This window comes from Melopsittacus undulatus, chromosome 10 (assembly GCF_012275295.1).
Source record: "Melopsittacus undulatus isolate bMelUnd1 chromosome 10, bMelUnd1.mat.Z, whole genome shotgun sequence".
In the NCBI taxonomy this organism is placed as follows: domain Eukaryota; kingdom Metazoa; phylum Chordata; class Aves; order Psittaciformes; family Psittaculidae; genus Melopsittacus; species Melopsittacus undulatus.
In genome coordinates this window covers 10,163,170-10,189,687 of record NC_047536.1, presented here as the reverse complement: position 1 = coordinate 10,189,687, position 26,518 = coordinate 10,163,170, and the positions used below count along the sequence as shown (strand labels likewise).

At 44.3% G+C, this 26,518-nt stretch overlaps 1 protein-coding gene across 1 annotated transcript; it reads left to right on the top strand.

Moving 5' to 3' along the window:
* The first annotated feature begins 3,526 nt into the window (after window positions 1-3,526).
* DRD1 (dopamine receptor D1) lies at window positions 3,527-8,575 on the top strand. The gene has a single exon (XM_005142678.3). It carries the CDS (start codon window positions 5,421-5,423, stop codon window positions 6,774-6,776), a length of 1,356 nt encoding a protein of 451 aa, XP_005142735.1. The 5' UTR covers window positions 3,527-5,420; the 3' UTR covers window positions 6,777-8,575.
* Window positions 8,576-26,518: the final 17,943 nt, after the last annotated feature.

Here is a 26,518-nt window from a genome sequence, read left to right as displayed (position 1 = left end):
GGAGCAGCAGTGCCTTATGAGCAGCCAGTGCATCAGCTCCAGATCCTGGGAACCAGTAGCACTGCCCAACAAATCCTTCCTATTTATATCCTACTTTCATTACTCTCTGTGTCCAGCTCTGCTTCTGCCTGAACTCGCTGCCTCAAATGAGTTGTTTACAGACTGTCATACATGGTGTTTCTGTTTTGGCTTTTTCCTTTTCCCTGTCAGTGTCCAGACTTCTTCATACACTTCATCAGTGACCTGATAGCCAGGGATGGTTTGTGAACTGGTTGCCACTGGAAATAGTTCACAAGTCAACATTAACAAGGGCTTTTTGAGATGTGCTTTTTGAGATCAGCCTTACTGAAGCCCCCAGACTGTAAAGTCTAGCTGTGGGTGGACATGCCCATAACGTACAATCAAAAAAACCACTCACATTCAATACTGAATGTATTGAATGCCTTCTGTCAGTATTTGGGAACTAGAAATCATTTATCTCACTGACCTTTTCTCCTCGCTGATGTATCTTTATTATTCAAGAAGGAGCTTGAGATCCTTGGAGATGTTTTTTTTTTTTAGCAGCAAAGTAATAGTTTTATCTGCTGCTACTCTTTGCTCTGTGTTTTTGTACTCACTACTGCAGTTTTCCCTGTGGAATGCCCAACATGATGATATCAATTTAACCAGCGTGCTTTACTGATCTTTAAGAGGGTTCATGGCTGTTGTTCGATTTCCAGGATCCGTTGATTATTCTGAGAGGGTGAAACTGAGGATAAGCTTCTCTTGGCTTATTATTATAACCAGTTATGTAGAAACCTGACAGCTCTTTCAAACATTATTTCTGCTAACATGCTTCAGCTGATTTCATGTTTAATAAATCCCATGCATACAGACTCAAAGTCATCCTGAGAGTGATGTGAGTACAATTTGTATCCACATACCGTAATATTATTGTGTAAATTAAGCTGCCTTTCTCCAGCTCTAGTATGTGCTGTTTTGTAGATTAATGCATGTTTATCTCTGAATGCAAGATTTGGACGTTGTTCAACTCTGACTTTGTCTTCCAGTAGCTAATTACTGTTTGGATGAGGATCATATGGATTAAGGTGCTACTGAGTATTTGTATTTTAAAATCTTCATAGAGGCCAAATAGAACTTTTTCCAAACAGAGTCTCCTGGGAGCAGGAGATGCCTTGCAGGGCACGAAGGCACAAAAGCTTTCATTTTCTGGGCATTGCTTTGATTCCAGCATCAGTCAGCAGTGATTGAAAAGCATTAAATAAAGTTAAGCAGCTGTTTTATGTGGGTATCCAGGGAGAACTAAACAAACTCTATTCATGCTTATGAATCTCCAAGAAACACCTGCACCGTTGTCTTGTTGCAGGCAGTTTTAAGCAAGTCCCAACCTGGACGAGAGCTGACTCTTGTGCTGGCTGGAAGCAGGTTAGCCTGAGAGCAGCTAAAGGAAAATTCACCCTGTGCTTTGTATACCTGGCTCCCAGAGCCATGGCAATCAGCTGCCTCATCCCACCACTAAATTTACCTAAATCATCACAGCAGCTTAATGGCTTTCTCTTTTGTTCCTCACCTGGGTATGACTATTAAGTCATGAAAGTTTTAAAAGCGTACAAATGAGCTGAAGTGACAAATGAGCACAGCAGGGTGCTCTGCACGGAACACTGGTGTCTGAAACCTGTGTAGCTCTTGAGGGGCTTTGCTGCACTCATATGGCCTTGGTGGAATTGGACCTCATGGATAGCCCTGAGCTGACCATGCAGACTTAAGAGATGAGACAGGACAGAGGTGCTGACTTCTGAAGCAGGTACTGGAATTGCCAAACTGATAAGGACCATGAGATTCTCATAGGCTGCTGTGAGTAGGAGGCTAAAAGGCTTTTTTCTTATGTCAGGTTCAAATCAGAGTTTTAAACCCTCATTTACATGAACAGCATTAAGGTCTTTCAATGCTGAATCCAGCCTCTTCCCCACGAAAGGCTACTCCTCAGCAAAAATGAGCTGAAAAGAAGAGTTTGCTTGATGAGATGGTAAGCTTGAGAGCAGACTGCTCTCTTCCCTGCAATGTGTAGCTCAGTGTTTCTCTCTGGTATGCCTCAAAGATTGTGCCATTTGTGTACTCAGGAGCTGTGATTTCTACTGGAATAATACAGGATGGCTGTGGTTGAAAGGGATTTTGAGGGAGCCTCTGGAAGTTGTCACAAATAGAATATGCTCAGTGACTTCTTACCCTGGTGTTTCCCCTCAGCCTCAGGTTTTTACTGAAAACCAGGAGCATGATACATTTTCATAAAATAAGTATCATGCACTAAACCTCCCGTGTGCTGTGCTTGAAGGAGAACAGAAAGAAAGGAATCTTGAAAATAGAATGAGAAAACTCACAGGGATTTTCATTAGCTATCTCTATTACGAACAGGTCAGGAATAATTTCCTTGTCTATTTTCCCCCTCCTCAGGGGTTGAATGATGGTTAAAGAACAGGATAATAAGAAGGGGGAAATGAGAACTTGCTGAGAAGCAGTTAAAAAGAAGAAGAAAAAAGAGAATGAGAGGGGGAAAGGAGAATAAGAGTTAGCTAGTCAGGGTTAACTTAGTGCTGTGTATGCTTAACGTGATACTATGAAAAAATACAGATGGCACAAAAGCAACTTCAGTAATGTCAAACGCCATGAAATTAATCTTGACAGGTTAGTTGCTCTTCTAGGAGGTTTTTAACCTCCCTGTGATGTCTTTTATCTTCATTATCCCTTTTTTTTGAGCAAAATGCCAGTGCAAGTGTAGCAACTTACAAGTCAGCATGTTCACCTGTCCTTGCCTGTTGTGGCTGAAGTAAGAAAGAGAAAACCCTTTTGGGGAAAGAAGGGATTTGAGGCTTAACCTTCCTGGTTTTGGTGCTTAATACTAAACCGGCAGGGTTTTTGCAAAGGAGAAAATGCTGGTGGAAAAAGTGTGTCAAGTTTTTGCGCGCAAGAACCGTTTTCTCTGCAGACACAGAGCCAGCTGCCCCAAAATCCGCGTTGCCATCAGCGGGTACCCGCTATCCCCTCGCCCGATCTGGAGCAAGTCAGGACGCGGGTTCCCAGGCAACCGCATGTGACTGTTTTCCCGTTCGCTCCCTGCCTGTACACCCGGACTGCGATGCCCTTTGCCGCTGTCACCAACGCGGGCTCTGGGGCTGCTCCTCCGGTTGGCTCGGCGGGGCGCGGGGCCGCGGCCGCCCAGGAGAGGGAGCCCGGTGGCCGCTGCTGCGCCGGGAGCGGCGGGGGCGCGGGGGCTGCGCCGAGGCGGTAGAGGGGCGGCGCGGAGCAGCGCGGAGCCTCGGCTGCATCCCTCCGCCAGCCCGGCCCTCCCCGCCCCTCCGTGCCCGTGAGTACGGCCGCGCTCGCCCCCCCTTCCCCGCCGGTACGGGAGGGGTCCTACTCCCTCCCCCCCCAACCTCCCCTCCTTCCCGAGGGTGCCCCGGGGTAGCGCTGCTCCCCAGAGTGTCGGGGAAGCCGCGTCCCGCCTCCTGAGCATCGCTCATCCCGAAGTTAGGTGCCAGTACTTACTTTCCGCATCAACTGACTGAGCTCATCAGGATTACAGCGCCCAGACATCGGCAGCTCCACCGGAGTCCCGGACCTCCGGACGGGAAAAAGTAATCCCGTTTGCCTTAAACTCCAGGAGAGCAGCTCCGGGAGCCCGACTGCGGCTCATGCCCCGGCTGCCTGGCCGGTCGGGACGTTTTTCACCGGGAAGGCAGAAAACCGGGGAGAGGCTGCCTGGAAGAAGCTGAGCCCGAATGAAGATGTTAGAGGAGGCGAAGGGGCGTTGCTTTTTGCCCGCTGCGCGCCTCCATGTCTGTTTTCCCCTTTCTTAATCCCTTAGGAAGGACACGCCGGGAGGACAGACCTTTCCTGAAGGGGCGATGCTGCCGAGCCCTGCCCCGGGCAGGAGGAAGCCTTTGCTGCCGGGCCCCCCCGGCACCGGGGATTCGCGGCCCGGGGCGGGCTGCGGGAGAGCGTGAGGAGCTGCCCCCGCCTGCGCCTTGCTGAGACGGAGGAAGCATGGTAAAAACCGGACCCTATTCCTGGAGCTCAGCCCGCAGAGCAGGAGATGGGATTATTCCGGGACAATTGTGGAGAGCTATAACCGCGCAGCGGAGTGTTAAAGCGAATTGTTCCTGCTGAAAGAGGAGTCCTCAGCCCTCGTCGTGGCAGGGGGAACTCACTTCGCTTCTCCTCTCTGCTTTCTCCTTCCACCAAACGACAGAGCAAAGAACTGGTACTCGGCCCTAGCCAGTATTGGGAATACCGTGCCTTTTGCCTGGAATGATTTGCCCCGACGTGCCGCTTCGACGGGATGTACAAAGTGCGCCTAGGTCTGATCCGGACAACAGAGTTTGCAGAGTGATGGGCAGAGGCCGAGAGATGGAGGCGACTGGACACACACCGGTGGGGTCCGTCACGCATGGTCCAACAGCACAGACCTGCTGCTGTCCTGAAAACTAACTCCTCATGGTCCAACTCTGCTGGCTCCTGGTTTTACTTCTCCACTGCCAATCTGCACTTTCAGGGACACCACCCCCTCACCCCCCCACATGCACCTGATGCAATGCAGTGTTTCTGTGTTAATTTTGTATATAAGTTTTGCTATGCAATTCCAAAACTAAAAGAGGAGAAGAGACAGCCCTGCACCCCAGAGCAAACAGAGTCAGAGGTGAAAGGTAGGAGCCAGCATTTCTCATTTAAATAAAACAACCTGAGCTACTGCTTACTGAAAACCTTTAAAACACACCTCCTGTATGTTTATTTTCCTTGCCTTGGAAGTGTAAAACAGTTTGAAACAAAGTGAAGATTTGCTTTCTGAGCTGCCCAGAAACAGAGAACTGATGCATTGTGTCACAGGAGTGTACTGGGAGGAAGGATGGAGTGTTTCATCAGTGAGGCATTTAGGAAGCTAGAGAAAAAGCATCTCATATAATACGCTCCAGTAAATATGAAGGGCTAGTGCAGTGGACACTGGAAACACTCGATCAATAGTCTATTTTCATGGGAATATATGCAAGCGTGGAAAAGAGATTGCTTCTGTATGTGTGGGGTGTATTTGCAGAGGACAGCAGCAGAACTTTGCAGGTGAGCTGTTTGAAGTAGGCTGCTTCATGCTGGGGTGGTGCAGTGTGTTTCTGAAGGGATTGCTTGAAAAAACCTGCCTGTAGGGTGGACTGTATTTGTGCATTTTGAATTCCTGCTCACAGAGCTTTCAGTGTTGTTCAGGGTGACTCAAAGTGAGTGCAGTCCATCTGGGGACGAAGGGACCACAAAAAAGGACCTTTGGTCTGTTTGTTCATGAGTAATTAATGGACGTCCAATATCTCTGATCTCTGCAAGGAAAGGAGCTGATGTCATCATGAAAATCATGGTATAATTTTCCCTCAGGAGTAACTATGACTTGGAACAACACCACTATGGACGGGGAAGGGTTGGTGGTGGAAAGGGACTCTTCCTTTCGAATCCTCACAGGCTGCTTCCTCTCACTACTGATCCTCTCCACATTGCTGGGAAACACACTGGTGTGTGCAGCTGTCATTAGGTTTCGCCACCTCAGGTCCAAGGTGACCAACTTCTTTGTCATCTCCTTGGCCGTGTCAGATCTCTTAGTGGCAGTTTTGGTCATGCCTTGGAAAGCTGTGGCTGAGATTGCTGGTTTCTGGCCTTTTGGTTCATTTTGCAACATCTGGGTGGCCTTTGATATTATGTGCTCAACAGCCTCCATCTTAAATCTCTGTGTCATTAGTGTGGACAGATACTGGGCCATCTCCAGCCCATTTAGGTATGAGAGGAAAATGACCCCCAAGGCAGCCTTCATCCTGATCAGCGTGGCATGGACTTTGTCCGTGTTGATTTCCTTCATCCCTGTGCAGCTGAACTGGCACAAGGCTACAACCCCAAGTGTTTTATACCTAAATTCCAGCTTAGAAGATGAAGGCATGGACAACTGTGATTCTAGCCTAAACAGGATGTATGCCATCTCCTCTTCTCTAATTAGCTTCTATATACCTGTGGCCATCATGATAGTAACTTACACAAGGATATACCGGATTGCTCAGAAGCAAATACGACGCATCTCAGCTTTGGAGAGAGCAGCAGTGCATGCCAAGAACTGCCATACCACAAGTGGCAACAGAAGCAGTATGGACTGCCATCAACCAGAGAGCAACTTCAAAATGTCTTTCAAGAGGGAAACAAAGGTTTTAAAGACTTTGTCAGTGATCATGGGGGTGTTTGTGTGTTGCTGGTTGCCATTTTTTGTATTGAACTGCATGATTCCCTTCTGTGAGCCTACAGAACCATCCAAGGGAGCAGAAGCCTTCTGCATTAATTCCACCACCTTTGATGTTTTTGTTTGGTTTGGATGGGCTAATTCTTCCCTCAACCCCATCATTTATGCCTTCAATGCTGATTTCCGCAAGGCATTTTCGACCCTGCTGGGATGCTACAGGCTCTGCCCTCTGTCTGGCAATGCTATAGAGACTGTTAGTATTAACAATAATGGAGCAGTTGTTTTTTCGAGCCAACATGAGCCCAAAGGGTCCAGCCCCAAAGAGTCTAATCTGGTTTATCTGATTCCACATGCAATTATCTGTCCAGAAGAAGAACCTCTCAAAAAGGAAGAAGAGGGTGAACTATCTAAGACCTTGGAGAAAATGTCTCCAGCACTGTCGGGTATCTTGGATTACGAAGCTGATGTTTCTTTGGAAAAGATCAATCCCATTACACAAAATGGGCAGCATAAAACCTGAACAGTAAGGTTTACTCAGCAAGACCCAATAGTGTATATTGTAATAATCTTAAAAAATTCCCCCCAAAAGCCAAGAGTTTTTGGCAAGAAGATAAGCTCTAGGGAGAAATACACATTTACACCAAGCCCAGAATTAATTTTCCTGTCATTCAAAGCAAATATAATATTTTAAACAACAGGAAAAATACTGAAAAGTGATAAAAAATACATAATTAATCTGTACTGTTTGTACTAAAGAAAATATACAAATTTAGATACAGTGCAGTGACAGAGAAAATATTTCTTCTTCTCTACACAGGGAAACCAATTTTAGCTTAAAACGAAACAAAAGATAAACGATAAGTATTTAAAGATTAATGTTTACTAGAAGTTAAAAGATTGCTGTGTCTTGTGATAGTGGGTGTGAACAGGTCATAATTAAAGACTGAGGGATTGTAAAAGTAGGTAGATGCCTTCTTAAAATTATTTCTAAAATATAATTGAGCCTTATAACGAGAAGGGTTATTTTTAAAGCTTTGGGAGGTCATATGTTGATACTGGTTTTATTTATTTATTTATTGTTTTAAATTGATATTTTTCATATGTTATAACAGATCTAACTTTATTTATGTTATTTAAAATGTCTAAATAATGGGATATTTTTGGAGTGTCATAACTGCATTTTGACAAGTCAACCAGTCAGCACTTTATTACAAGCTTTGATAGTCTGGAGGGCCAGTAAGGGTTAATGAAGGAATGTTAAGAAGCTCACCGAGAAATGAAGGAATCAACAAAACTGATGCTGTGTTGAGTTCATTTGCTTGTGGGCTTTTCTTTTTTATTTTAAGTGGGATTTCTTTCAAAAGATGGGACCAGCGTTGGCTGAGTTGTGAATTCTCTTCCCTTATAGAAATAAAAAGAAAAAAAAATTGCTGCTATTTATTTTTCAAAAATTTCATGTTACAAAGACTTTGCTAGAATGTCGAGTTTGTGGAGCTGTAAATACCTTAAATATGACTACAACCTTAAGAATTCAATTTGAGAAGAAAAGCTTCTTAGATAACAATTCTTAGTATATAATGTTTTGTATTTATGTAAGATAAACAGCTTTCTCAGACTTTTCTTATTTCAAGTCTTGGATATCTTTTCTGAACAAACACAATTGGTTACAATGGTAGTAAAGATGCCCAAACCTCATTATCATCTGTATTTCTGCAGTACCACCGGGATCATCCTGTCTGTCTGCTACTGTATCAGAATTAAAAAGTGAGGTACCTAGTGCTTTACTTTGGATACTAGGAGGACATTACATTTTAGTAATTGCCATGTCAATAGTCCATTCAATAAGGATAGTGCCTCATTACCATTTTGGATTAAGACGTTTCTAAATACGGATGGAACTGCAGCCCCCACCTCAAACACGTCCTGTGAGCTCCAAAAAAGTTGCCAATGTTTAATACAGAAAACCTGCTACTTTCTCATTCTCCTTCCCTGCTGCTTTCCCTTTGCAATGCCAAAAGCAGTCAGTGAACATTAGCAACAGGAACATTGGGTATTAATATTCAGCAGCATTCAAAGAAAGCTATTTGTTTTCTGAATGGGAGAAAATACCCTTTGGAGCAACTTTTTCATAACATATATCAAAAAAAAAGTGTTGTCAGGAAAAGAGAACTGAGAGGAAAAAATCCATAAAGTCTAATGAACTATATACATCCTGCATCAGGTCTGTGTATTTATGTATTGTGAATGTTTTCATAATTTTATTGCCTGTATGCTGCTTTCATACATATAATAAAATTATTTTGTGAACAGAAGGTCAAATAAACCTCTCTACATTGCATTTATTAAATACATGCTGGGTTTTGACAGTTGTATTGATCGTGTTAAAGGCAATGATGGTTCCTCTTTTTCCATTTGCCCTTATTTGGGATCACACCCATAAGGCAGATGGGAATTTTTACCAGAAGCAAGAGAAAGCCCTCTCTACTGAGAGACCTCTGAGCCCTTGCTCTAAACTAGGATTTGAAAGCAGTTTGGAAACAACCACACTGCTTCGATGTGACTAGTTAAAACTGGTAAAGCTCGACCTACTGATGACTCTTAGTTCAGTGATTCTTTTGCCTTGGTGTAACAGAGTAGTTAACTTCGTTTATAACAAGTTTATATTGTTGCTTTCCCACCACCCCCAAATCTGTGCAGTGCTTTTCAAAGCCTGATGCAGCCCCCTGCTAGCGTCTGGTTTTTGGAACAAAATGAATCATTTCAGAAGTGAGGAGAGGGTGGGTGCAGCTGAGGGACAGCAGCCTTCCTCTCTTCAGCCTTCCTCTCTTCATGGCAGCCCTCTCCTATTTTTTTGCCTCTGTCAGCAGATTCATTTTGAAATGAAGAAGCAAATGTGGTCACTTCTGCCCCAAGCATTTCCAGTGTGACCCTTTCAGCAGCTGGGATCTGAAGTGGTGCATAAGCTGTGGTGATGTCCAGCTCCCCTCCTTCAGTGCTAACTTCCCGTGGCCAGTGAATTCAGCAGGTCCGAAGGCAGGCAGGGAGTAGTGTCTGCCTCCAGGCTTTTTTAGCTCCTTGTGTAAAATTTCCTTGCATGGTGGTGATGCCTGATTATATAATTTTTGTACCTTTGAGGAACTATTTTACTTCTTAAAAAGTACATAGGACAAAGCAGTTCTGTAGCTGCTGTCAAATAGATAACGCCTTCAAGAGTTTTCATTCTCAAACCTCCTAGCAGCCTGATATAATAGCAAAAATACAAAATCTGATTTAAGGAGATCATGTAAAGCAAGGTGCTGGTTTTATACTCATTTATATGGGGACCATGTGTGCTCTGAAACAAACAGTTTCTCTAAGTGTGACCATCTTAGGAACCATCCTAGGACCTCCCTCCTTGCAGATGAACCTGAGCTTCAGAGGGCCTCTGCAGAGGTCAGAGTGCTACCAGCTATTGCTGCTGGGTACTTCCTTTGGTGTGATAGGCATCCTGCTACAGGCAGGGCAGGGGAGACACTTTGATGAGTTGATTTTATTGCTTTATCTCTCATTCTATTTAAACTATTTTTTTTTGCTTCTGACTCCTTTCCCTTACATACGCTTTGGAATGCCACGAATTTGCCTTGATGCTCATTTACTGGCATACCCCATTTACCTTTAAATTTTCCAGCTCTCCCAACATGGATTTCTCTACCTCTCTACCTTTCCTCCCACTGGTGCCAGAGCTGTTCTGTCACCCTGATGGCTTTATTGACCCAATAATAATGAGAAAAACTCCAAATTAATATCATACCCTCTGCACAGCCACGAGTCCCCTCCCCACAGCCTGCACCCAGAAATGTCTTACCTGTTGCAGAGCCTGGAGACCAGTGCAGGGGCAGGCTAGAAGGGACAACAGCGTGTACCTGCTAACTGCTACTCTATTTATGTGCTGAATTAATCACTCAGAAGCTGTATTACCTGTTCTGCTCCTGCTCCCCAGCTGCTCAAAACCAGTGTTCTACTGAAAGTACTGGTCACAGAAATGTCAGGGTGTACCCCAGGGGCTGGAGACACGCCAGACCCACACCGGGCTCTGGCAGAGCTGATAGGAGGGAGTTAACTGATGAGGTTTGGCTGTAGTAACCCTGTGAGGAGTGCTTACTGTTTTGTGCTAGCAGGCAGCAGCAGCTTGTCTGCTTTTCCAGAGGGGGGGAGCAGCAGAAGTTCATTTGCTGTAATGTCTTCTTTGAAATAACAGCCTCTCTAGTGAAACGCTTCCCAGGGAATGGGTTTCTCACCATGTGCTGCAATCCATGGAGGGGCAGAGCCAGAGCCACTGGGAAACAGCAAGATGCCTGGATATCAGGATGTCACTGCTCCCACTAGGACGGCCTCCTTGTCTACCCCATGGATGTCAAGCACTTTTCTTCCCACCTTGCTCCTCCAAGCAGCATTTCCCGCTGCAGGGCAAGCCTTGCTGTGTGCCTTTCCAGTGCGCCTGTAAACAACACATATAAACTTTATTCCTTCATTGCTTCCTCATGATTAAAGGTATTTTTCTGTTTCTGGATGGAAGAAGTTAATAATCACCTACTTGCTTGTTAATGTGTGTCCCAGGTGCTCCAGGAATACCATGAACAAGCCTGGAGACACTGAGCTGAGGAGGATAATGTTGGGAAGGAGGTCCTTCCTTTCTGCGCAGCTGTTTCTGGCCTCTGAAGTGAGGATTTCCTTTCCTTGAGCTGCATGTCTCATTTATTGTGAAGGACTGCCTTATTTTGAGTGCATTGTGGTTTTTCTCCCTCCTCAGTCAACTGATGAAACTGATAAATTCAGCATCATCTTGTAACGTTGCTTACTTTGATAGCAGCGAATAGATGTTCGGTTGTACTAGTAACTCAAGTGAACTAAAACAGACTGTAATTGTTTCAGCAGTTAAGTTAATCGAAATGCCCATTTTATTTTTGTATTAAGGAAAATAAAAGAATGATATTTAAAGCTGCAGAGTAATTTCTCAGTCTTGAAGTTATCTCTCAGGCAGATGTGAGCAATGTCTGCAGTGATGCACAGCCTGAGCATGGGTTGTCGTTTGTGTGTATAGTGTGTGGAAAAGTGGTGTAAGAAAAATATGCAAATTACTGGGCCTCATGGGGCACAATCCTACTCACCTACTAAGACATGCTTAAATGTTATGGTTTCTGTGTTTGTTTTTCAAGCCAGGACCCTGTGATGAATGTGCTGTCTTTTACCTGGGGTGTCAGGGAGGCCATGGTTATTGTTTGCTATTGCTAGTGCAAGGTGTAATGCCATTTCATACTTGAATTCCATCTGGTTCTAGTCTATCATGTCTGTCTTGTGGGAAGCTGATATGAGAGGAACACATACAAGGAGGTTTTAGTGCTGCTTTCATGTCATTACCATTTGTCAGTCTTGGAGGACCTATTGTTCCTGTTATCACAACAGTGTTGGGCATGTGGGTTTGGGGGACACTGCTGTTAGGTTTGCTGCAGGAGCATTGTTGTAATGCTTCCTGATTTGTCTTCATTACAGCTGTCATGTTGTGCCCCATGCTGGCATCCCAAATGGCTTCTGCTTCATTTGTTCAGCCTCTCCTGCCAAAAACCAAAGAATCACCTGTAACAATCCCTCAGTGAGCAGTTTCTGGGAGCAGGGTCAGCTAAACCTGAATGTTCCATCTCAAGTAGATGGAGACATTGCCACCCTCACAGCCAGCACGTGATGACTGTTGGTGTGAGCACTGCCAAGGCAACTGCTCTGTGGTCCCATGGTGTCTCCCATCAGAGGAGCTCAAGGGGCATCACTGGCAGGAAATCAGTACTGTGACCACTGCTGCTGCCATTAATGGGACTTCTTGGGCAAGCAAGCACTTCTTTGCTGAGCAGAGACAGCCTGGGTCTGGCTGGGGTCATTTTGCTTTATTAAAATGTGGAGATTTCAAGAGACAAGTGTTACTAATCCAATCCCACAGACTCACTGCAGCTGGATGTGGAGCCCTTGGGGTGCTCAACAAGTGCAGCCTGAGCACGGTGCCTTCTGCACGGGTGATGGAGGAGACACAGCCTTGGCTCCCCAGGGGCTGCCCAGATTGCTTCTCTATGTTATCTCCCTGTCTGCAGCTCAGGATCTACAGCAGGAGCCGCTGCTAGAATTCCAGTGGAAGCCTTGATTTTATTCATTTTGCAGCCAAAATTAGGCCACCAATGCTGCCAAGAGGCATGCTTTTTTGGTTTGATACACGGAGAATGCATTTTTAATGCTATAAGTGCTGTTCGCTACCATTGGGCTCCCATGTGATGCATAACTGCAGCCAGAGGTTTGCAGTAAAACAACATTTGCTTCCAAGGAGGACAGAGAAAAATACAACAAATAATTTTTTTTCACTAAAACTGAAAAATATTGCATTTAACTGGCCAGGCTTTGGCCTTTCTTTGATCTCAGCTGCCAAGCAGTAATTCTGTCTTGTGAGGCTAGAACTGGAGCAAGAACAATTTTCTTATCAAAACCAGTGTTTAGTATGGTAGAAAATCTGTGCCTTGGCATGGGCAGCAACCTTCAGCTAAAGTTGATAAACATTTCGAGTATCTATTTTTTTTCCTTTGTCCTGGTCATACTCGGAACTGCTCCCCAATTGCAGTAAAGTTTTGTGCAGAATTAGTGAATCTGAATTCTCAGCTGGGCTGAACAGAAAAACCTGAACTGAAAACCACTCCCCACAAATCCTAAACATCTTCCCCTCCACTGTGAGGTGGAAACAAGCATATTTGATTCTTGGACATCTATGATTCCTTTCAGTTATCCCTATGAAGATAATTGCAAAGATAATTAGGAAGAGGATTGAGGATTATTTTTCCTGAACCAATATCCACTGTGGTCTAGATGGGAGAGAAATTCTTGCCTTGGATTACCCGACAAAATGAACCTTTCTGGGTCATGGACAGTTGCCAACTCTTATGCAGAGTCACTGGGAAGCATGTGGAACAATGCACTTCTCTTTGCTTTCTTCATGTGAACTGGGAGCTGAGATCAAAGTTATTGGGGTACTTGTGTGAGAAAGGAGAGCAAAAGCTTGGTGTTGATTTTAAGTCCTAGCTGCCAGCTCCTGATGCAGGTTGCTGCTTCTCACTTTGGGTTGCAGTTTCTCATCAAGTGACCCTGGTGAGAAAGGTTTCCTATCCCAGAGGTTTGCTGATTGACAAAGCTACCTGGTTAACACCTAGAAAGACGAGGCATTGCAAGGAATTAATGAGTCACCTGAAATATAGTCACATAACTTTATGATGTTTACTGAAAAACAAAGAGTTAAGTACAGTCCAAGCAATAAAGTGTTCACTTCTTTGTGCCCGATGTTCTCCTCAGCCAGGTTCAGCAGGAGGGAGCTGGATCTGGCTGTGCCACTGTGGCAGTACAACACACTAAACTGTTCCCTTGCTCCTGTCTCATGGCAAATGTTGGGAGCAGCTCTGCTGTGTGGGATCTGTGTGGGGTGCATCTGTGTGGAGTGCATTTGGTTAACTTGACAATTTGTGTCATTTGGAACAAGATTAGAAACAAGCTCAGGCAATTCCTGCTCTGCCTGGGAGCAGGGTACACGCTTATGAGAAACTGGGCATCTGGTGCCTTTCTGGATTGATGTGATAGGTGTTTTGGGGAGAGGAATGCAGAGACATGAATCTTCCTGGGCTTTGAGGAATTTCTGTTTCAGATCTTCACAATCTGAATTTGTCACTTTCTTCCATGTGGGGGCATGGTTACATATCTGCATTCATTTGAGACAGAAGGCCCTGTCTTAGAGCAGTTGTACACTTTAAATTCAAGCAAAATGCAATTGGTTTCTTCCCCTGTTTCCTGCTTAGCAGAAGACATGTTCCCTCCTGCGGGGATGCATTAGCAGGGCAGAGACTGCACACACAGGGAAGAAATGCTGGAGTCATTCAGGGACAAATGTTGATCTATTACAGCTGAATAAACCCACAGTAATGTAATTTATTCCCTGGGATTTGCATTAGATTTATCCTGGCATATATGATCACAAAGTTCTGCATGCACGGTTCTCCTGCTGATTATCACAACGCGATTTGGATGAAATTCCAGACCACCTTAAGACCCTGTGATGTTTCCCTCAGAAGACCTTTTTTTCCCAGTTGCTTATCTCTTTGGTGAGCCTCAGCCGTTTGGATGGAGATTCTTCTGTGCTGGATGTGAGCCTCAGGCAAATCTACAAACTTTTAGAGTGTCAGTCACAACAGTGAAGTCAGTGCAGCGTAAGAGAACAGGAGAAAAGGAAAGTTGTGTTTCCCACGAGAAAATTTATGGCTGTTGCAAGGAGAAGCTGGAGATAGTTGTTCTTTGGAGCAAGGGCAGACAGCTCTGCAGAAGGCTGGAGCTGCCTGTGCCTTCTGTTGGATTTTGCTATTCCACCGGGGAAAATTATGCCTGAACTTTAGCAATTTAAGTGTTCCTGGAACCACCTCATCTTGTGTGGGTTCGGGAGCATGTTAAGGTCCTCTGATGAAGGCATCCCCACCAAGTATGATTGTTCTACCTGGAACTGAGCTCACTTCCACTGCGCTTTTGAGGTCTGCAGAGGCAAAGGAGGGTTTCCCCTGCCCTGACTATGGTGGTACCACAGGTGAGAGAAGAAGCAGGGCACATCCTGTGCCTTCAAAAACCCATTTTGATGCTCCCAGTCAGGCCTGCACTTACCTGAGACATTTTAGTTTAAACATGAGAGATAAATAAAGCTGTTCTTGCAGCAGCATCACTGTTGCATGAATAGTTTAACAGACTTTAGGCAATTTTCAGTTGTTACTAGAAAAGGTGGAAGAATATGGCTGAAAAAGTTCACTCTGCTTTCCTGCCCAGAGGAGGCTGTCCAGCTAGACAAGAGATTTCTTAGTGAATGGTACAGAAAAGCCACAGGTAAGTGTGGAACAGCAGTGAGGATGGAGCTGGGTACCCAGAACCCTCCACTCCCACCCCTACTATGCTAGTTGTGAAGCTGGGGTTTTCCCTCCAATATGATGGATTTATTATTAAACAGCAACAAAGAGGGAGAGGTTTAATTTACCATTTTTTTGGTGTCAATAAAAGGATATGCCAGCATGTCAGAAAGGGAAGATCGTGCTAATCTCTTGCTTGCATGTGTGTGTTTAGTTAGCAGTTGTGTGCCCAGGGTGATTCCAGCATTGCCATCCAGGAAATGAAACCAGCAGAAGTCTTCCCTGTTAAAGCTGACACAGCCTGGGAGGACTTAAACAAAACTAAAAAGTAAAATGAACAGCTGGAGCTTCTATTTGCATTAAGGCAAAAAAATGGGAGAGATTCATGAGGGCCTGGGTGAATGTGAGGAAAAGGAGTAGTGTCCCACTCATAACGTCCTGCAAAAGGCATGCTGGCAGCAAAGGTCAACACTGGTGAGTGTCTGTTCCCACCCATGATAAACAAATCCAGCTCCAGAATGTTTCCCTGGGAAAAAGCTTGTGAGGAAACATTCCCCACAAGCCTGTCAGCCTGCATTGCTGGAATTCACACCAGTTTTGTTTCATACTAGCAACATATCCAACTTGTTCCCAACCCACCACATGGAGGGTTTCTGTGGTCTGTTTTCAGGCATCACATATGCCTGCCTTGAAGCAGGAATTGCTTGCAGCAGCTTTGCAGGATTGCATTGTCTTGCAAAATGTCAAAATGTTGTGCATTTAAAATAATCTGTGATGTTAGAAAGAAAAATCATCTCTTTTGTATGTTACTTGTCTTTCTGAACAAGAGTTTTGATGATAAAGACTGTAGAAGTGGTCTGAAATAGAATCATAAAATCATGGAATCACAGAATCATAGAATCACAGAAGCATAGAATCATAGAATAGTTAGGGTTGGAAAGGACCTTAAGATGGTCTAGTTCCAGCCCCCCTGCCATGGGCAGGGACACTTCACACTAAACCATGTCAAGCATGCATTCCAAGCATGTCAAGCTGCATTCCAGCTCTGTGTTCCAATTGGATGCGGCCTTTTGTAAGTATTATGGTAAATGTGGAGCAGGGGAAGAATTGTTTAAATTAATTTTGATGCCCATAGGCATCATAGTTACTTTTTTTCTTAGCTGGCTGAAAACACGTGTCACTGAAGTGACCCTTTTTTCCTAATGTTCCCATCAACTTCTCAAACCCAAGCTTGATGAAAGGAACTAAATTGCTGATATTTATCTGAGCCTAAAGAAGCACAATCACTTACAATTCTTGGCTCACAGAAATGGAGAGGCAGCAAAAACATGAAGCTCCATAATTTGGTTTTACTGACATGCACAGGCAATGAGCGTGACACCTTGCAGGATATGTACAGAATCAAATGAAGAGTTTTATTCCTAGAACTGAAAGACAAATGCAGAGTTCCTTTACACGACTCATTTCCATTTCAAGTATCTAAGTCTTTTGATGGAGCTGGTAGCAAGGGAAAAGGACAGAAATTTATTAAATTGAGGATATGAGTTTGTCTAAAAGAATCTAGAAATGGATCAAGCTGCACTTTTCATTTTCTGGAGTGTATCAGAAGGAACAGACACCTCTGTGACAAAAATGCTTTTGTCTGTAGCTCCTAAAATGATTTCTTTTATTTTACTGATGCCTTCACTTTCTTCCTGACTAATTTCCCCAGTGTTTGAAGCCTAGAAGGAGAAGAGAAAGACTGGAACATCTACTGCACTGTCACATGTCCCATGGTGGCCTCGTATAATGGTTCAACAACCATATGATTTCTTCTTCAGACACTCAAAAGGCATCCCTTCCTGCTGGGCTCTAAGCCTGCTCTCCTAGCTCACCGCTAACACCTACAGCAACTAACTCATCATGTGCTTGGGCTAATGGCTGGTGTTGGTTTGCTTGTTTCCCCCTAAAACTCATGGAAAACTTGGACAGAGAGAAAGGAACCATCTAGGATCACGGAAAATATGAAGTCTTATAGGGAGATGAGGAAAAGGAGGAAAAGGAGAACACCAGCTTTCATATTCCTCCAGGTCTCATCCCCTCACTAATTTTCAGCACTTACATATTTCTTCCTGCTATGAACCACGCACTTGCCCACCTCCACCCCCATTGTGGACAGTTTAAGAGGTAAAGCAAAAGCCACACACACATTTGTTTACCAGTTCCCACTGTAGGTAGGTGTTCAGCCACTTCCAAGAGAGCAGGGCTCCATCACACATATGGTGTCTTGGGAAGACAAACGCCATCACTTTGAACATCCACCCCTTCTTTTTCCCCTAGCTCTCTATACTGAACATGATGTCCACTGGTATGGAATATCCCCTGGGTCAGTTTGGGTCAGCTGTCCCGGCTGTATCCCCTCCCAAATCCTTGTGCACCCCCAACCTCCTCACTGAAAAGGCCTTGGCTCTGTGTAAGCACTGCTCAGCAATAGCTAAAACATCCCATAATTATCAGCACTGTTTCCAGCACAAATCCAAACCATAGCCCCACACTAGCTACTATGAAGAAAGTTAGCTCTATCCCAGCCAAAGTCAGCACAGCCAGGAATATTCCCTATCAGCCAGAGCAAGCAGAGCCCTGGTCATTTCCTGCAGGGAGCAATGGGATGCATTAATTTACTCATGGATGGCCTCATGCTTCATCAAGAAAAGCATTTTCCGTCAATTGGGATGAACAGCCAAGTCCCACCGTGACCTGTGGGCAGCTGACAAGGCTGCGACAGCCATAGATGATCCTGCTTCTGGGTGATACGGATGAAGCACGAAACCTTCGACCTCTCCCTGGATCCTACCCCAGTGGGCACAGCCTTGGAGCTGTTTACACCTTGCTGTCCTGCCTGTGTTGGTGCTTGGATCTTTATATACCTTGGGAAGGGCTGAGAGGCTCCAGATGGTTGGCGTGGTACCTTATAGAGTCAAATCGTAATTAAAAAAAGCCACATGAGTGATTTTGAAAGTAATAAGAGAATGTTGCTGTAACATGAGGGACCTGGGATCAGAAAAGCAATCACTTTTGGATAAGTCATTCAGCCATTTAACCTTCTTATCATCTGAGAAATCCCCTGTAATGGACTCGTGGTTGTATAGTACCATCCCGTCTGTAAAGCAGACACTGATAATGTCATTGTTTTATCCCTCTTCATTCTGCTGTCAGTTAACCACTGTTTTCTCTGTTAGATAATAATAAAGCTGATGTGCATTTTACTGTGTTCAGATATATTGCTCTCTAAATGAGAGGAAATAATTTCAGTTTAATGTTAAGCTCCAGTGAAGGACGAAATGAACATGAAAAGCAAGTACCCCCTTGAAATCATAGTTCCAAAGCAAAATTTATTAATGCATGCTGCATGCCCATTTTTCACCAGTGTTTTGTACAGTCACATATAAACTGTCACAGCTCCATCAGCTTCAATAGCACTGCTCTTCCAACTAGCACTTCATGTTGAAACCCTTTGGAATGAATGATATTTAAATAGGGGTGTGAATATTGAGAAATTGAAAAATTGAACCTTTTTGTTTAGGCCCATGAATATTAGCTTGCTACACATCTCTTGTCACTCTGCACCTATTTTCCTAAACAAGAGAAGATCTGCTGAGAGCTTGCTCCATTGCCCAGCCACCCACACAGGCAGTGTTATCTTCTCTTCCATATTGTATTATCCATCACCTGAGCTTATTGTCTTTTATCCTTTTAACAGCATTGCTACAGCATGTGGGTGTGAATGAGGAGAAGGTGCCAGCATGGACCTTGGAGACTGGCTCTGCTACTTCTGTGCAGGAGCTGCTGCAGCTCTGTTTCTGCTTTGCTACTCTCCTGCTTCTACCCCAGCCCAGGGGATGCTCAGGAGGAGTATCAGACCATCAGGAAGAGAACAGTGAATGTCACAGGCAGGGTTTCATCCTGCAAGGTGCATGAGTAGTTGTTTAGTCCCTGTCTTACTTCCATTGAGGAGCAGTACCTCTCTCTGCACAAGCTTTCAGGGAGGAGGTAATGATTTTACTTTTGCATGCCCAAGTTCCCTAAACTTGCCTAGCAAGATATTTTGTGCACCTCTGAATTTAGTTTCCATTATCTTTCACCTTTCTTTATTATCTATTATTCAGATAGCAATAAATAACTCTTCAGGGGCTTTAAAAATGAAGAAAAACAAATTCTCTGATTGGAATAAATTGCTTGTTTTTTGTTTATTTCCTTAAGAAATGGCTGTATTCATATTTGAAATATAAATCTTATTGGAGTCTGCATATGCAGACTATGGCAAACAACTAAAAAAAAAGCAAGCAGCTTGTGGTTGAGCACAAGCAATAAAACAAATTTCAAATTTAGCATCCTATTTTCTGTAATGAGCCTCTGCCCTTCATGTGTACTGTAATATGTCCTGGGGATTCAGTAAGGCATTGGCTGAATCCTCACATAACCACAGAAGGCAGTACTTCAACACAGGATAGTCCAGGATCTCTATCCTGAGATGTATTTAACACAGCCTTCCAGGAGACAAGTTGCTCAGATGGGGTCATAGTCTCGATTTGTTTCCAAGATACTCTCTTCTGAAGCCATTGAGGTAAGTGATGTCTGATTGATGACTGTTTTTCAGACAGGACCAAGAGATTGAGAAGCTAAATAGGATGTCTGCTGGAAAATATACTCAACAAAAGCATCAATTTGTCTCTGGAACAATTTGGTGTTTGCAGTGAAGCCCACTTTGTCCTGGAAAGCAGAGTAAAAGAAATGGTGAATAACACATGACGGATATCCTTTCACGTATGTAGACATATGATGGGGCTCAAACTACATGCTTAAGATGCAGGATGTGACAACGTACAGTGAAGGCTTTCAGCAGAACAAGACAAGTGGATTAAGACAAAAAAAGCCAACTAAATTTTCGGAGAAGGGTCCCAGTATATCTTTATGGTATTGTGAAGAGAAATTAGAAAATGGCCCATGCCCAAAGGAGACTGAGACTGTACTGTGTGAGTCACAGGAACTCGATCACAGGCCTGAGAGGTAGAAAGTGAGCTCAGACTTTCAGTCATTCTCTCCAGGCAGGAATGAGTCAGGCAAACAGACATTTGAGGATGCTAGTTCCAGAGGCGAACTGGAAAATGCACAGCAGGAGAAGAGCAGCCGGTGTGTGAGCTGGGTGGCTGTGTGGAGCACAAGGAGGTCTCAGCCCAGGGCTGCTTGCCAAGGGAAGCCACAGAGAGGTGTGTGAGGGCAGATCTCTAACTGCTCCAGCCCTTACGGTGCTCTCATTAGAAGGGCTGAGACAAAACCCTCATCCAGATGTAGTTCTTGTAGCTCTGGCCCTACTACAGTGTCATTTAACCCATCCTGAAAATGAAAAAAAAGACCATTCTTGTTTTGTCTTATTACTTGATCCATGCTTGCTTTGTTCCAGGTCCTTCAGCATTCACTTTAGAGATGATTTACTCTGTGGTTCTTCCAGATTTGATATTGGAAATTTACAGGGTAGATCAGTGAGGAGCATGGAAACACGTGGCCCTGGCACTGTACCTCCAGCTGTGCCTCCGCTGTGCAGCTGCTTTGCAATCCAGGACCTCGCACCCTGCCTGGTGTTGCACAAAGGAGGCTGGGGGTGGATTGGTGGGTCAAGTGCGGGAGCTATTATGTGCATTGTGTGGGAAAGACTGTAATAAAGGAGTCTACAAACAAAAGGTTGGGGAGCCACACAAGAGCAGAGAGGTGCTTGGTGTGCCCCTGCGCCTGCTTTGCTGCGGGATCTGGGGAGGTTTGTGTGTGGGAAAGTCACGAGCCTGCACTTCTGGCAGGTGGGACTGGCTGTTCTGTGACATGATGGGAGAATGTTTGGAGCAGCTGCAGTGAGGCTGTGTGCAGAACAGAATGTGTCTCTCCCCCGGCAGTATTAGACCTTCCATACTATGAGGCTGGGTGGAGAGAGCTCTGCAGGGACTTCAAATGGAACAAAAGCCTCTGTCCCAGTTGACCGTTTCCTCCTAGGGCTCAGTGCTGGTGGTCCAAGGAAGCCCTGGCAGGCTCTCTTCTTGCCAGTCCACAGTGTGGTGAGGTCCAGCCTCACCTTTGAAGGCAGCAACTTGCTCTTTCCCTTCCGAAGCGTTAGGTCCAAGCAGAATCATAGCCATGTTAATTCTGAACCACAGAGAAGACTTGTTAATGTGAAGCAAATACTTCAAGCCCTGCCCTTTTTAAACTTCCAAAGGCCTTATAAAGTAAAAATTTCCTTTCCTTTCTTTTTTTCTCTCTGAATTCCAAATACTTCAACAAGAAGATGCCTTGCTACAGAACTTTTGCTATCTTTTAACATATTAAAAGACATCAGGCAAAGCTATACTGGTGAGTTGGGACTGGATAGACGTGGCTCTGAATGAGGTGATGCCTGGGATGGCAGGTAGATGGGGCACCCAAATCAAGGCTACTGGTAGTCATAGATGCTCTCTCTTGGGCTCTGATCCTCAAACCACTCATTGTGTAGGAGTTGAGGCATTTTCTGCTCCTTCCACTTCTTTTCCTTCCTTCTGCTAAGTTCCCCCCTATTAAGGATGCATTAAACACAGATGGATGGGATAAGCATAGTCTCAGTAATGAATGTTTTTCCTCTTATACATGCAAACAATCATAAAAAGTATCATTTCCTATGAATGCTGCCCTTACCTCTTAGGAAATTTTTATGAGATTTCAGGCTCTGCATCTGGATGAAGAAGTTGTCCTCCCACAGAAAATGTAAAGATAAATGATTTGCTTATAAGTGCACGAATTCTTATTTAGTGTGAATATTCTCCTGAAATAGAAGAGGGAATTAGAAAACTTTTTGTCTTACAAAATGAAGCTCTTTCATAGAAAGAAGAAAGAGCCTTAATTTATTCAAAAGGCTCAGGACTGTTTTTAAGTACGTTGTGGAAAGCATGTGGAATGTGTGCAGCAAAATGTGAAATACCTGAAATCTGAGCATTTTGGAATATACATGAAAATAAAGAGTGGGCTGATTCTGTGGGATTTTCAATTGGAAGATGATATTTGCCAGGCTATTTTTTCATATGGCATTTTCTAACCTATTTATGTGTCAGTGTGGTTATTTGCCCAGACTGCAAATTCAAAGCTATATCAAGCAAAAGTAAAACCTCCATCAGTTTAATACATATATAAAAATAAAGGGAAAGATCCAAAACGGAAAGGAAATAAATTTTTGCATTTTCAGAATAGCACAAGATTAAAGTGGGTTTTATAATTTTAGATAATATATAGGTTATTAATACATCAAATATAGAAAAACGGGCTGAAGGCTTGTTACTGTTGTTTTCTTTCAGGCCCTTCCTGAATAACAGCATTTTCTCAGCTCAGCTGCTTTACTTATGTTGCCCAAATGTATTAAAGTTTATCAGCCACATGAACGAGGGTTTGCAGAGCTCCCAAAGATCACCTTTGCTTTTCTATCCCCAAAGCTCAGTTCTTCATCAGCTTCTTTTCCTCTTCTGTGCGTGCACACAGCTTCACCCCACACTCCTTTCTCTGCAATGGAGACTTTTAAGGTCTGTATTTTCCTTTACCACAAGGGAGCTCTACTGTTGTGCTCAGTGTGCTAACGGGGCAGTTTGCCATGATATTTTCCCTGGAAATTCCCATTGTCAGATGGGGATATCACACCGAATGGCTCCCTCTCTACGGCTTAAATAGCTTCTGATGAACACTGGGTATTCTGTAGCAGCTCTGCTCGGGGTGTACACATCTCTGACCTCTCTCATGCAGAGGCATCCCATCCTCCATTAAATTAATGCCCAGGCTTTGCTTTAATCATGTTAGCAAACCCACAGAGTGATTGGAGCAGTGTGTTTGACTGCTTGGTTCAGTGAGGACACAACAGCATCCAGGCACATCCCCATCACTTCTTTGGTTATGTTCCAATGCTGATTAAAGTGTTTGCTGAAGAGAACTCAGCTCAGACAAAGAACAAGGCTTGCAGTGATTCCTGAATTGATTGAGTGTTTTTTGTCCACTTTAACTGAACAACCATATATGTAAAATATGTTTTTTCTCAGAACATCTTGAGGACAAATTTCATTGTAACATATCTTTCTATTGTCCTTTTCAGTGCAGTTTTCTAAGGAACTGTCTAAAAATTTATCCTTTCATCCCTCAGCTCCCCACAGTCCCTCCTGGGCTGAAATAACAGTCTTTTAACAACATACATCACTCAGTGCAAACCAGCTTGGGGCAAGAAAGGAACAATATCTTGTATCTATTACCTTTGAAGAAGAATTTGAGGTAGAAGTCAGTTAGTACTCATACAGAAATTCATCAGAATGGGGGAAATCCTCTGTACTAATTGTTGGATCTTTACTAAGCAATGAGAGCTAGGTCTTCGCTCATATAAAGAAGCGAAACACAACTTGCCACTAAGTACATGGTTGCCACTGATTTAAGCATTGAGCTACCAGTAGACATTTTACCCTTCTTAAACTGCAACTACATGGACCTTTTTAGTGGTCCAGCATCCATGGCAGATCCAGCAGGATCTTGCTTAAGCTGTGATGATACAAAGAAATTGGAGCCTGTTGGTAAGCATGCCTGTATGTGTGAGGTTGTAAATCAAATATTCAAAGCTGTCAATAATGAGTGATGCCGGTGATAGCAAAGATGAAGTGACAGTGTAGGAATGAGTCCTCTGATCTTACACATACAAATTAAAGCTAAGCTGCAACCTAACAACTTCCACGAAGTTGCTTTGATGCATATTTTATTTTTTCCACTAAATAAAATGACATGTACTCTTTTGCCTGCAGTTCCCCAGCTCTTCCCATCAAGTCTTTCAGCATGTCATTTCTCAGACAGATCTCCTAAGTAAGTCAGCACACAAATGGAAGCATGAATTCAAGTCAGTAGACTTGTTGGAATGGGTGGTTCACAGGGAAATCACAGCTCTCTAACAGAGGAGTCATCATGTAGAATGATGCCATCCCATGACCATTTTCTATCTGATAGGTGTTTGTGTTCTCAAACAGCACACTTGTGACAGAGTTGTGAGATTACCATTATTATCAGTGACTTTGTTGTGCCTTATGCCCCCCTGCACTTGTCCACACACCCATGGCATCTTGGCTACACAGAACTGCCCAGAGGTTTGTGAATTGCCACCTTCCTGTTACTAACCAGCCATACATGGTCATTCTATTAATTTATATTGTAAGGTCGATTTTATATGTTTTTATATATAATTTATATGTAAGGTTGATTCACCTCTGATTTACACCACTGTGTCACAGAAAGTCTACTAATGATGTCCTTGTTAGTAGACAGCACTCCCTTGCTCTTCATGCCCTGCCTGACATTAGCTGACAGAGGGGATCTCAAGCTCACTGCCTGCAGCTCCCTAGAAGATGGATTTGCAAAGACATTGAGTGCACCCATTTCTTTGCAGAAACTTGCTTACCATGTGACGCACATGAATTAAGGAGCAAACTTGTTCATGTTCCTTTATCTCACCTTGTACCAATGGCAGTGGCACTGCTTCTAGAGAAAGGTAGTGTAATTGCTGAAAGTGGTTGTGTTAACCAGGCTGCCCTGTGTGGAGTGCTGCTGTCAGATTAATATTGCAAGACAGATTGATTTTTTTACATTTTATTCTTAAGGCAAAGTGCAGCCAAAAATGCTTCAAGAATGAAATGCATTTTTCTGCAAAAGAGCCAGCTGGCTGGGGCAAGGCAGCTCCTGGGAGCCACCCTGGTGTGAGTGCTGGTGGTGAGGCTTGAGAGTGCAGTCAGGGTGCTGTGGGTTGAAGGACAGGGGAATCACCATGCTACTCTGCGGCCCCTGCCAGTCAGGTTAATGAGGATGCCAACAGGCTCTGGTTCCTTGGGCCCCCATCCACACATCCTGTGCCTGCTGGATGCTGGCTGCATCGCTGTCCTTGACTGAGCGGTGCTGCTGGCATGTTATGGCCAAACCTGTCTCTTGACCTTATGGCTTCATTTGCAGTTGCCCCATCACTATGCACTTGCCTGGGGCTCTGGACTGTGGCTGATGCTGGCTGTGGCCACTGGACATGGTCAGCTCAAGTACTGGGGGACTGTATCACTTGCTGGGGCTTGCTGCCTTGCTGTCACCCTTGGTCCTGCTTGCCAGACCCTTGCAAAGCAGGATGCTCTGTCCCCTCCTTGACTCTGCCATCCACACTCAGGCTGCAGCCCATTGCATGAGGTCTTCAAATCCTGTGGCAAGAAGGTGGGAATACGAAAAGTTGTTTTCCAAATGCAGAGCTCCTCTTAAGTGAACGTATGGCTGGAAGAGATGGCTACAGAAATCTATGAGAAAGCACAGGTTAGAAATATGTTGGTCCTGGAACATGTTAGTAATTTTATAGCCAGGAAGAAGGAAACCTCCAGCCCTTGTCTTGGTGACAATGTTCTTGGTAACAAAAAAAAGAAGCAAATCAAAAATGCTGGCTTTAAAATCTGGTTCCATGAAGGAGAAAGGAAAGAGAGATGCAGAGAAACCTCACAGCTACAAAACTGGGAAAATGTGATTTTCTGGGCTTTGGGAAATTTAGCACCCTGTTCAAAGCATTTGGATGTCCCTATCTCATCCAAAGTGTGTTACATGGCTGGGTGATGCAGCAGCACAGAAATGTGCTGTCAGTGATATGGAAGCATTGCCTGAGGTAGCAGAAGGTGCTCACAGTGTGTCTGTGAGCAATAAATTAGGAGGATATAGTCAAGTAACAGCACCGGCCAGACTGTGGGGTCTGGAGGCTGTTACCTTAGAGCTACTTAAACTGTAGTCAGAGAAGCTAACAAGGCAAGAGAAATGGTTCTTTGGACTGTGATTTTCTGTGCTTTGCACCTTTGAGAGAAATAAAAATAACCTGTGCTTTGCCAGCAGGCAAGAGAGAAGAAAGGTGCTTTAAAATGAGATCAGAATATAAAGGGCAAATGAGGAATTGAGAGCTGTGAAAAGTGAGGAATGCTAAGAGGACACTGGTGCAATGAGTTCTGGTTGGAGATGGAGAAAAAACATCTCATGGGAAACTGATTGAAATGTTGTTGTCTTCTGCACCAGTACTGAGTGAGTCTGTTCTGAAGAAACCAAAATATGTTTCTTCTATTTCTTTTCCTTTGACACAACAGCTGAGGGCTTAGAGAAGATTTCCATGGATGCTTTTGCTCCTGGTGAGGCTGGCAGGCATCTGCCAGGCTGTCTGCTGGGGCTGATGGCAGACACTCATGCTCCTTCCTTGTACCTGCTGCAGCTTTCCTCCGCCTGCCCCTCTCCTGCTGCCAGCTCCTCAACC

What these genes read in the sequence shown, in the direction of transcription:
- DRD1 (XM_005142678.3), top strand. Translation starts at nt 5,421, where the DNA reads ATGACTTGGAACAACACCACTATGGACGGGGAAGGGTTGGTGGTGGAA.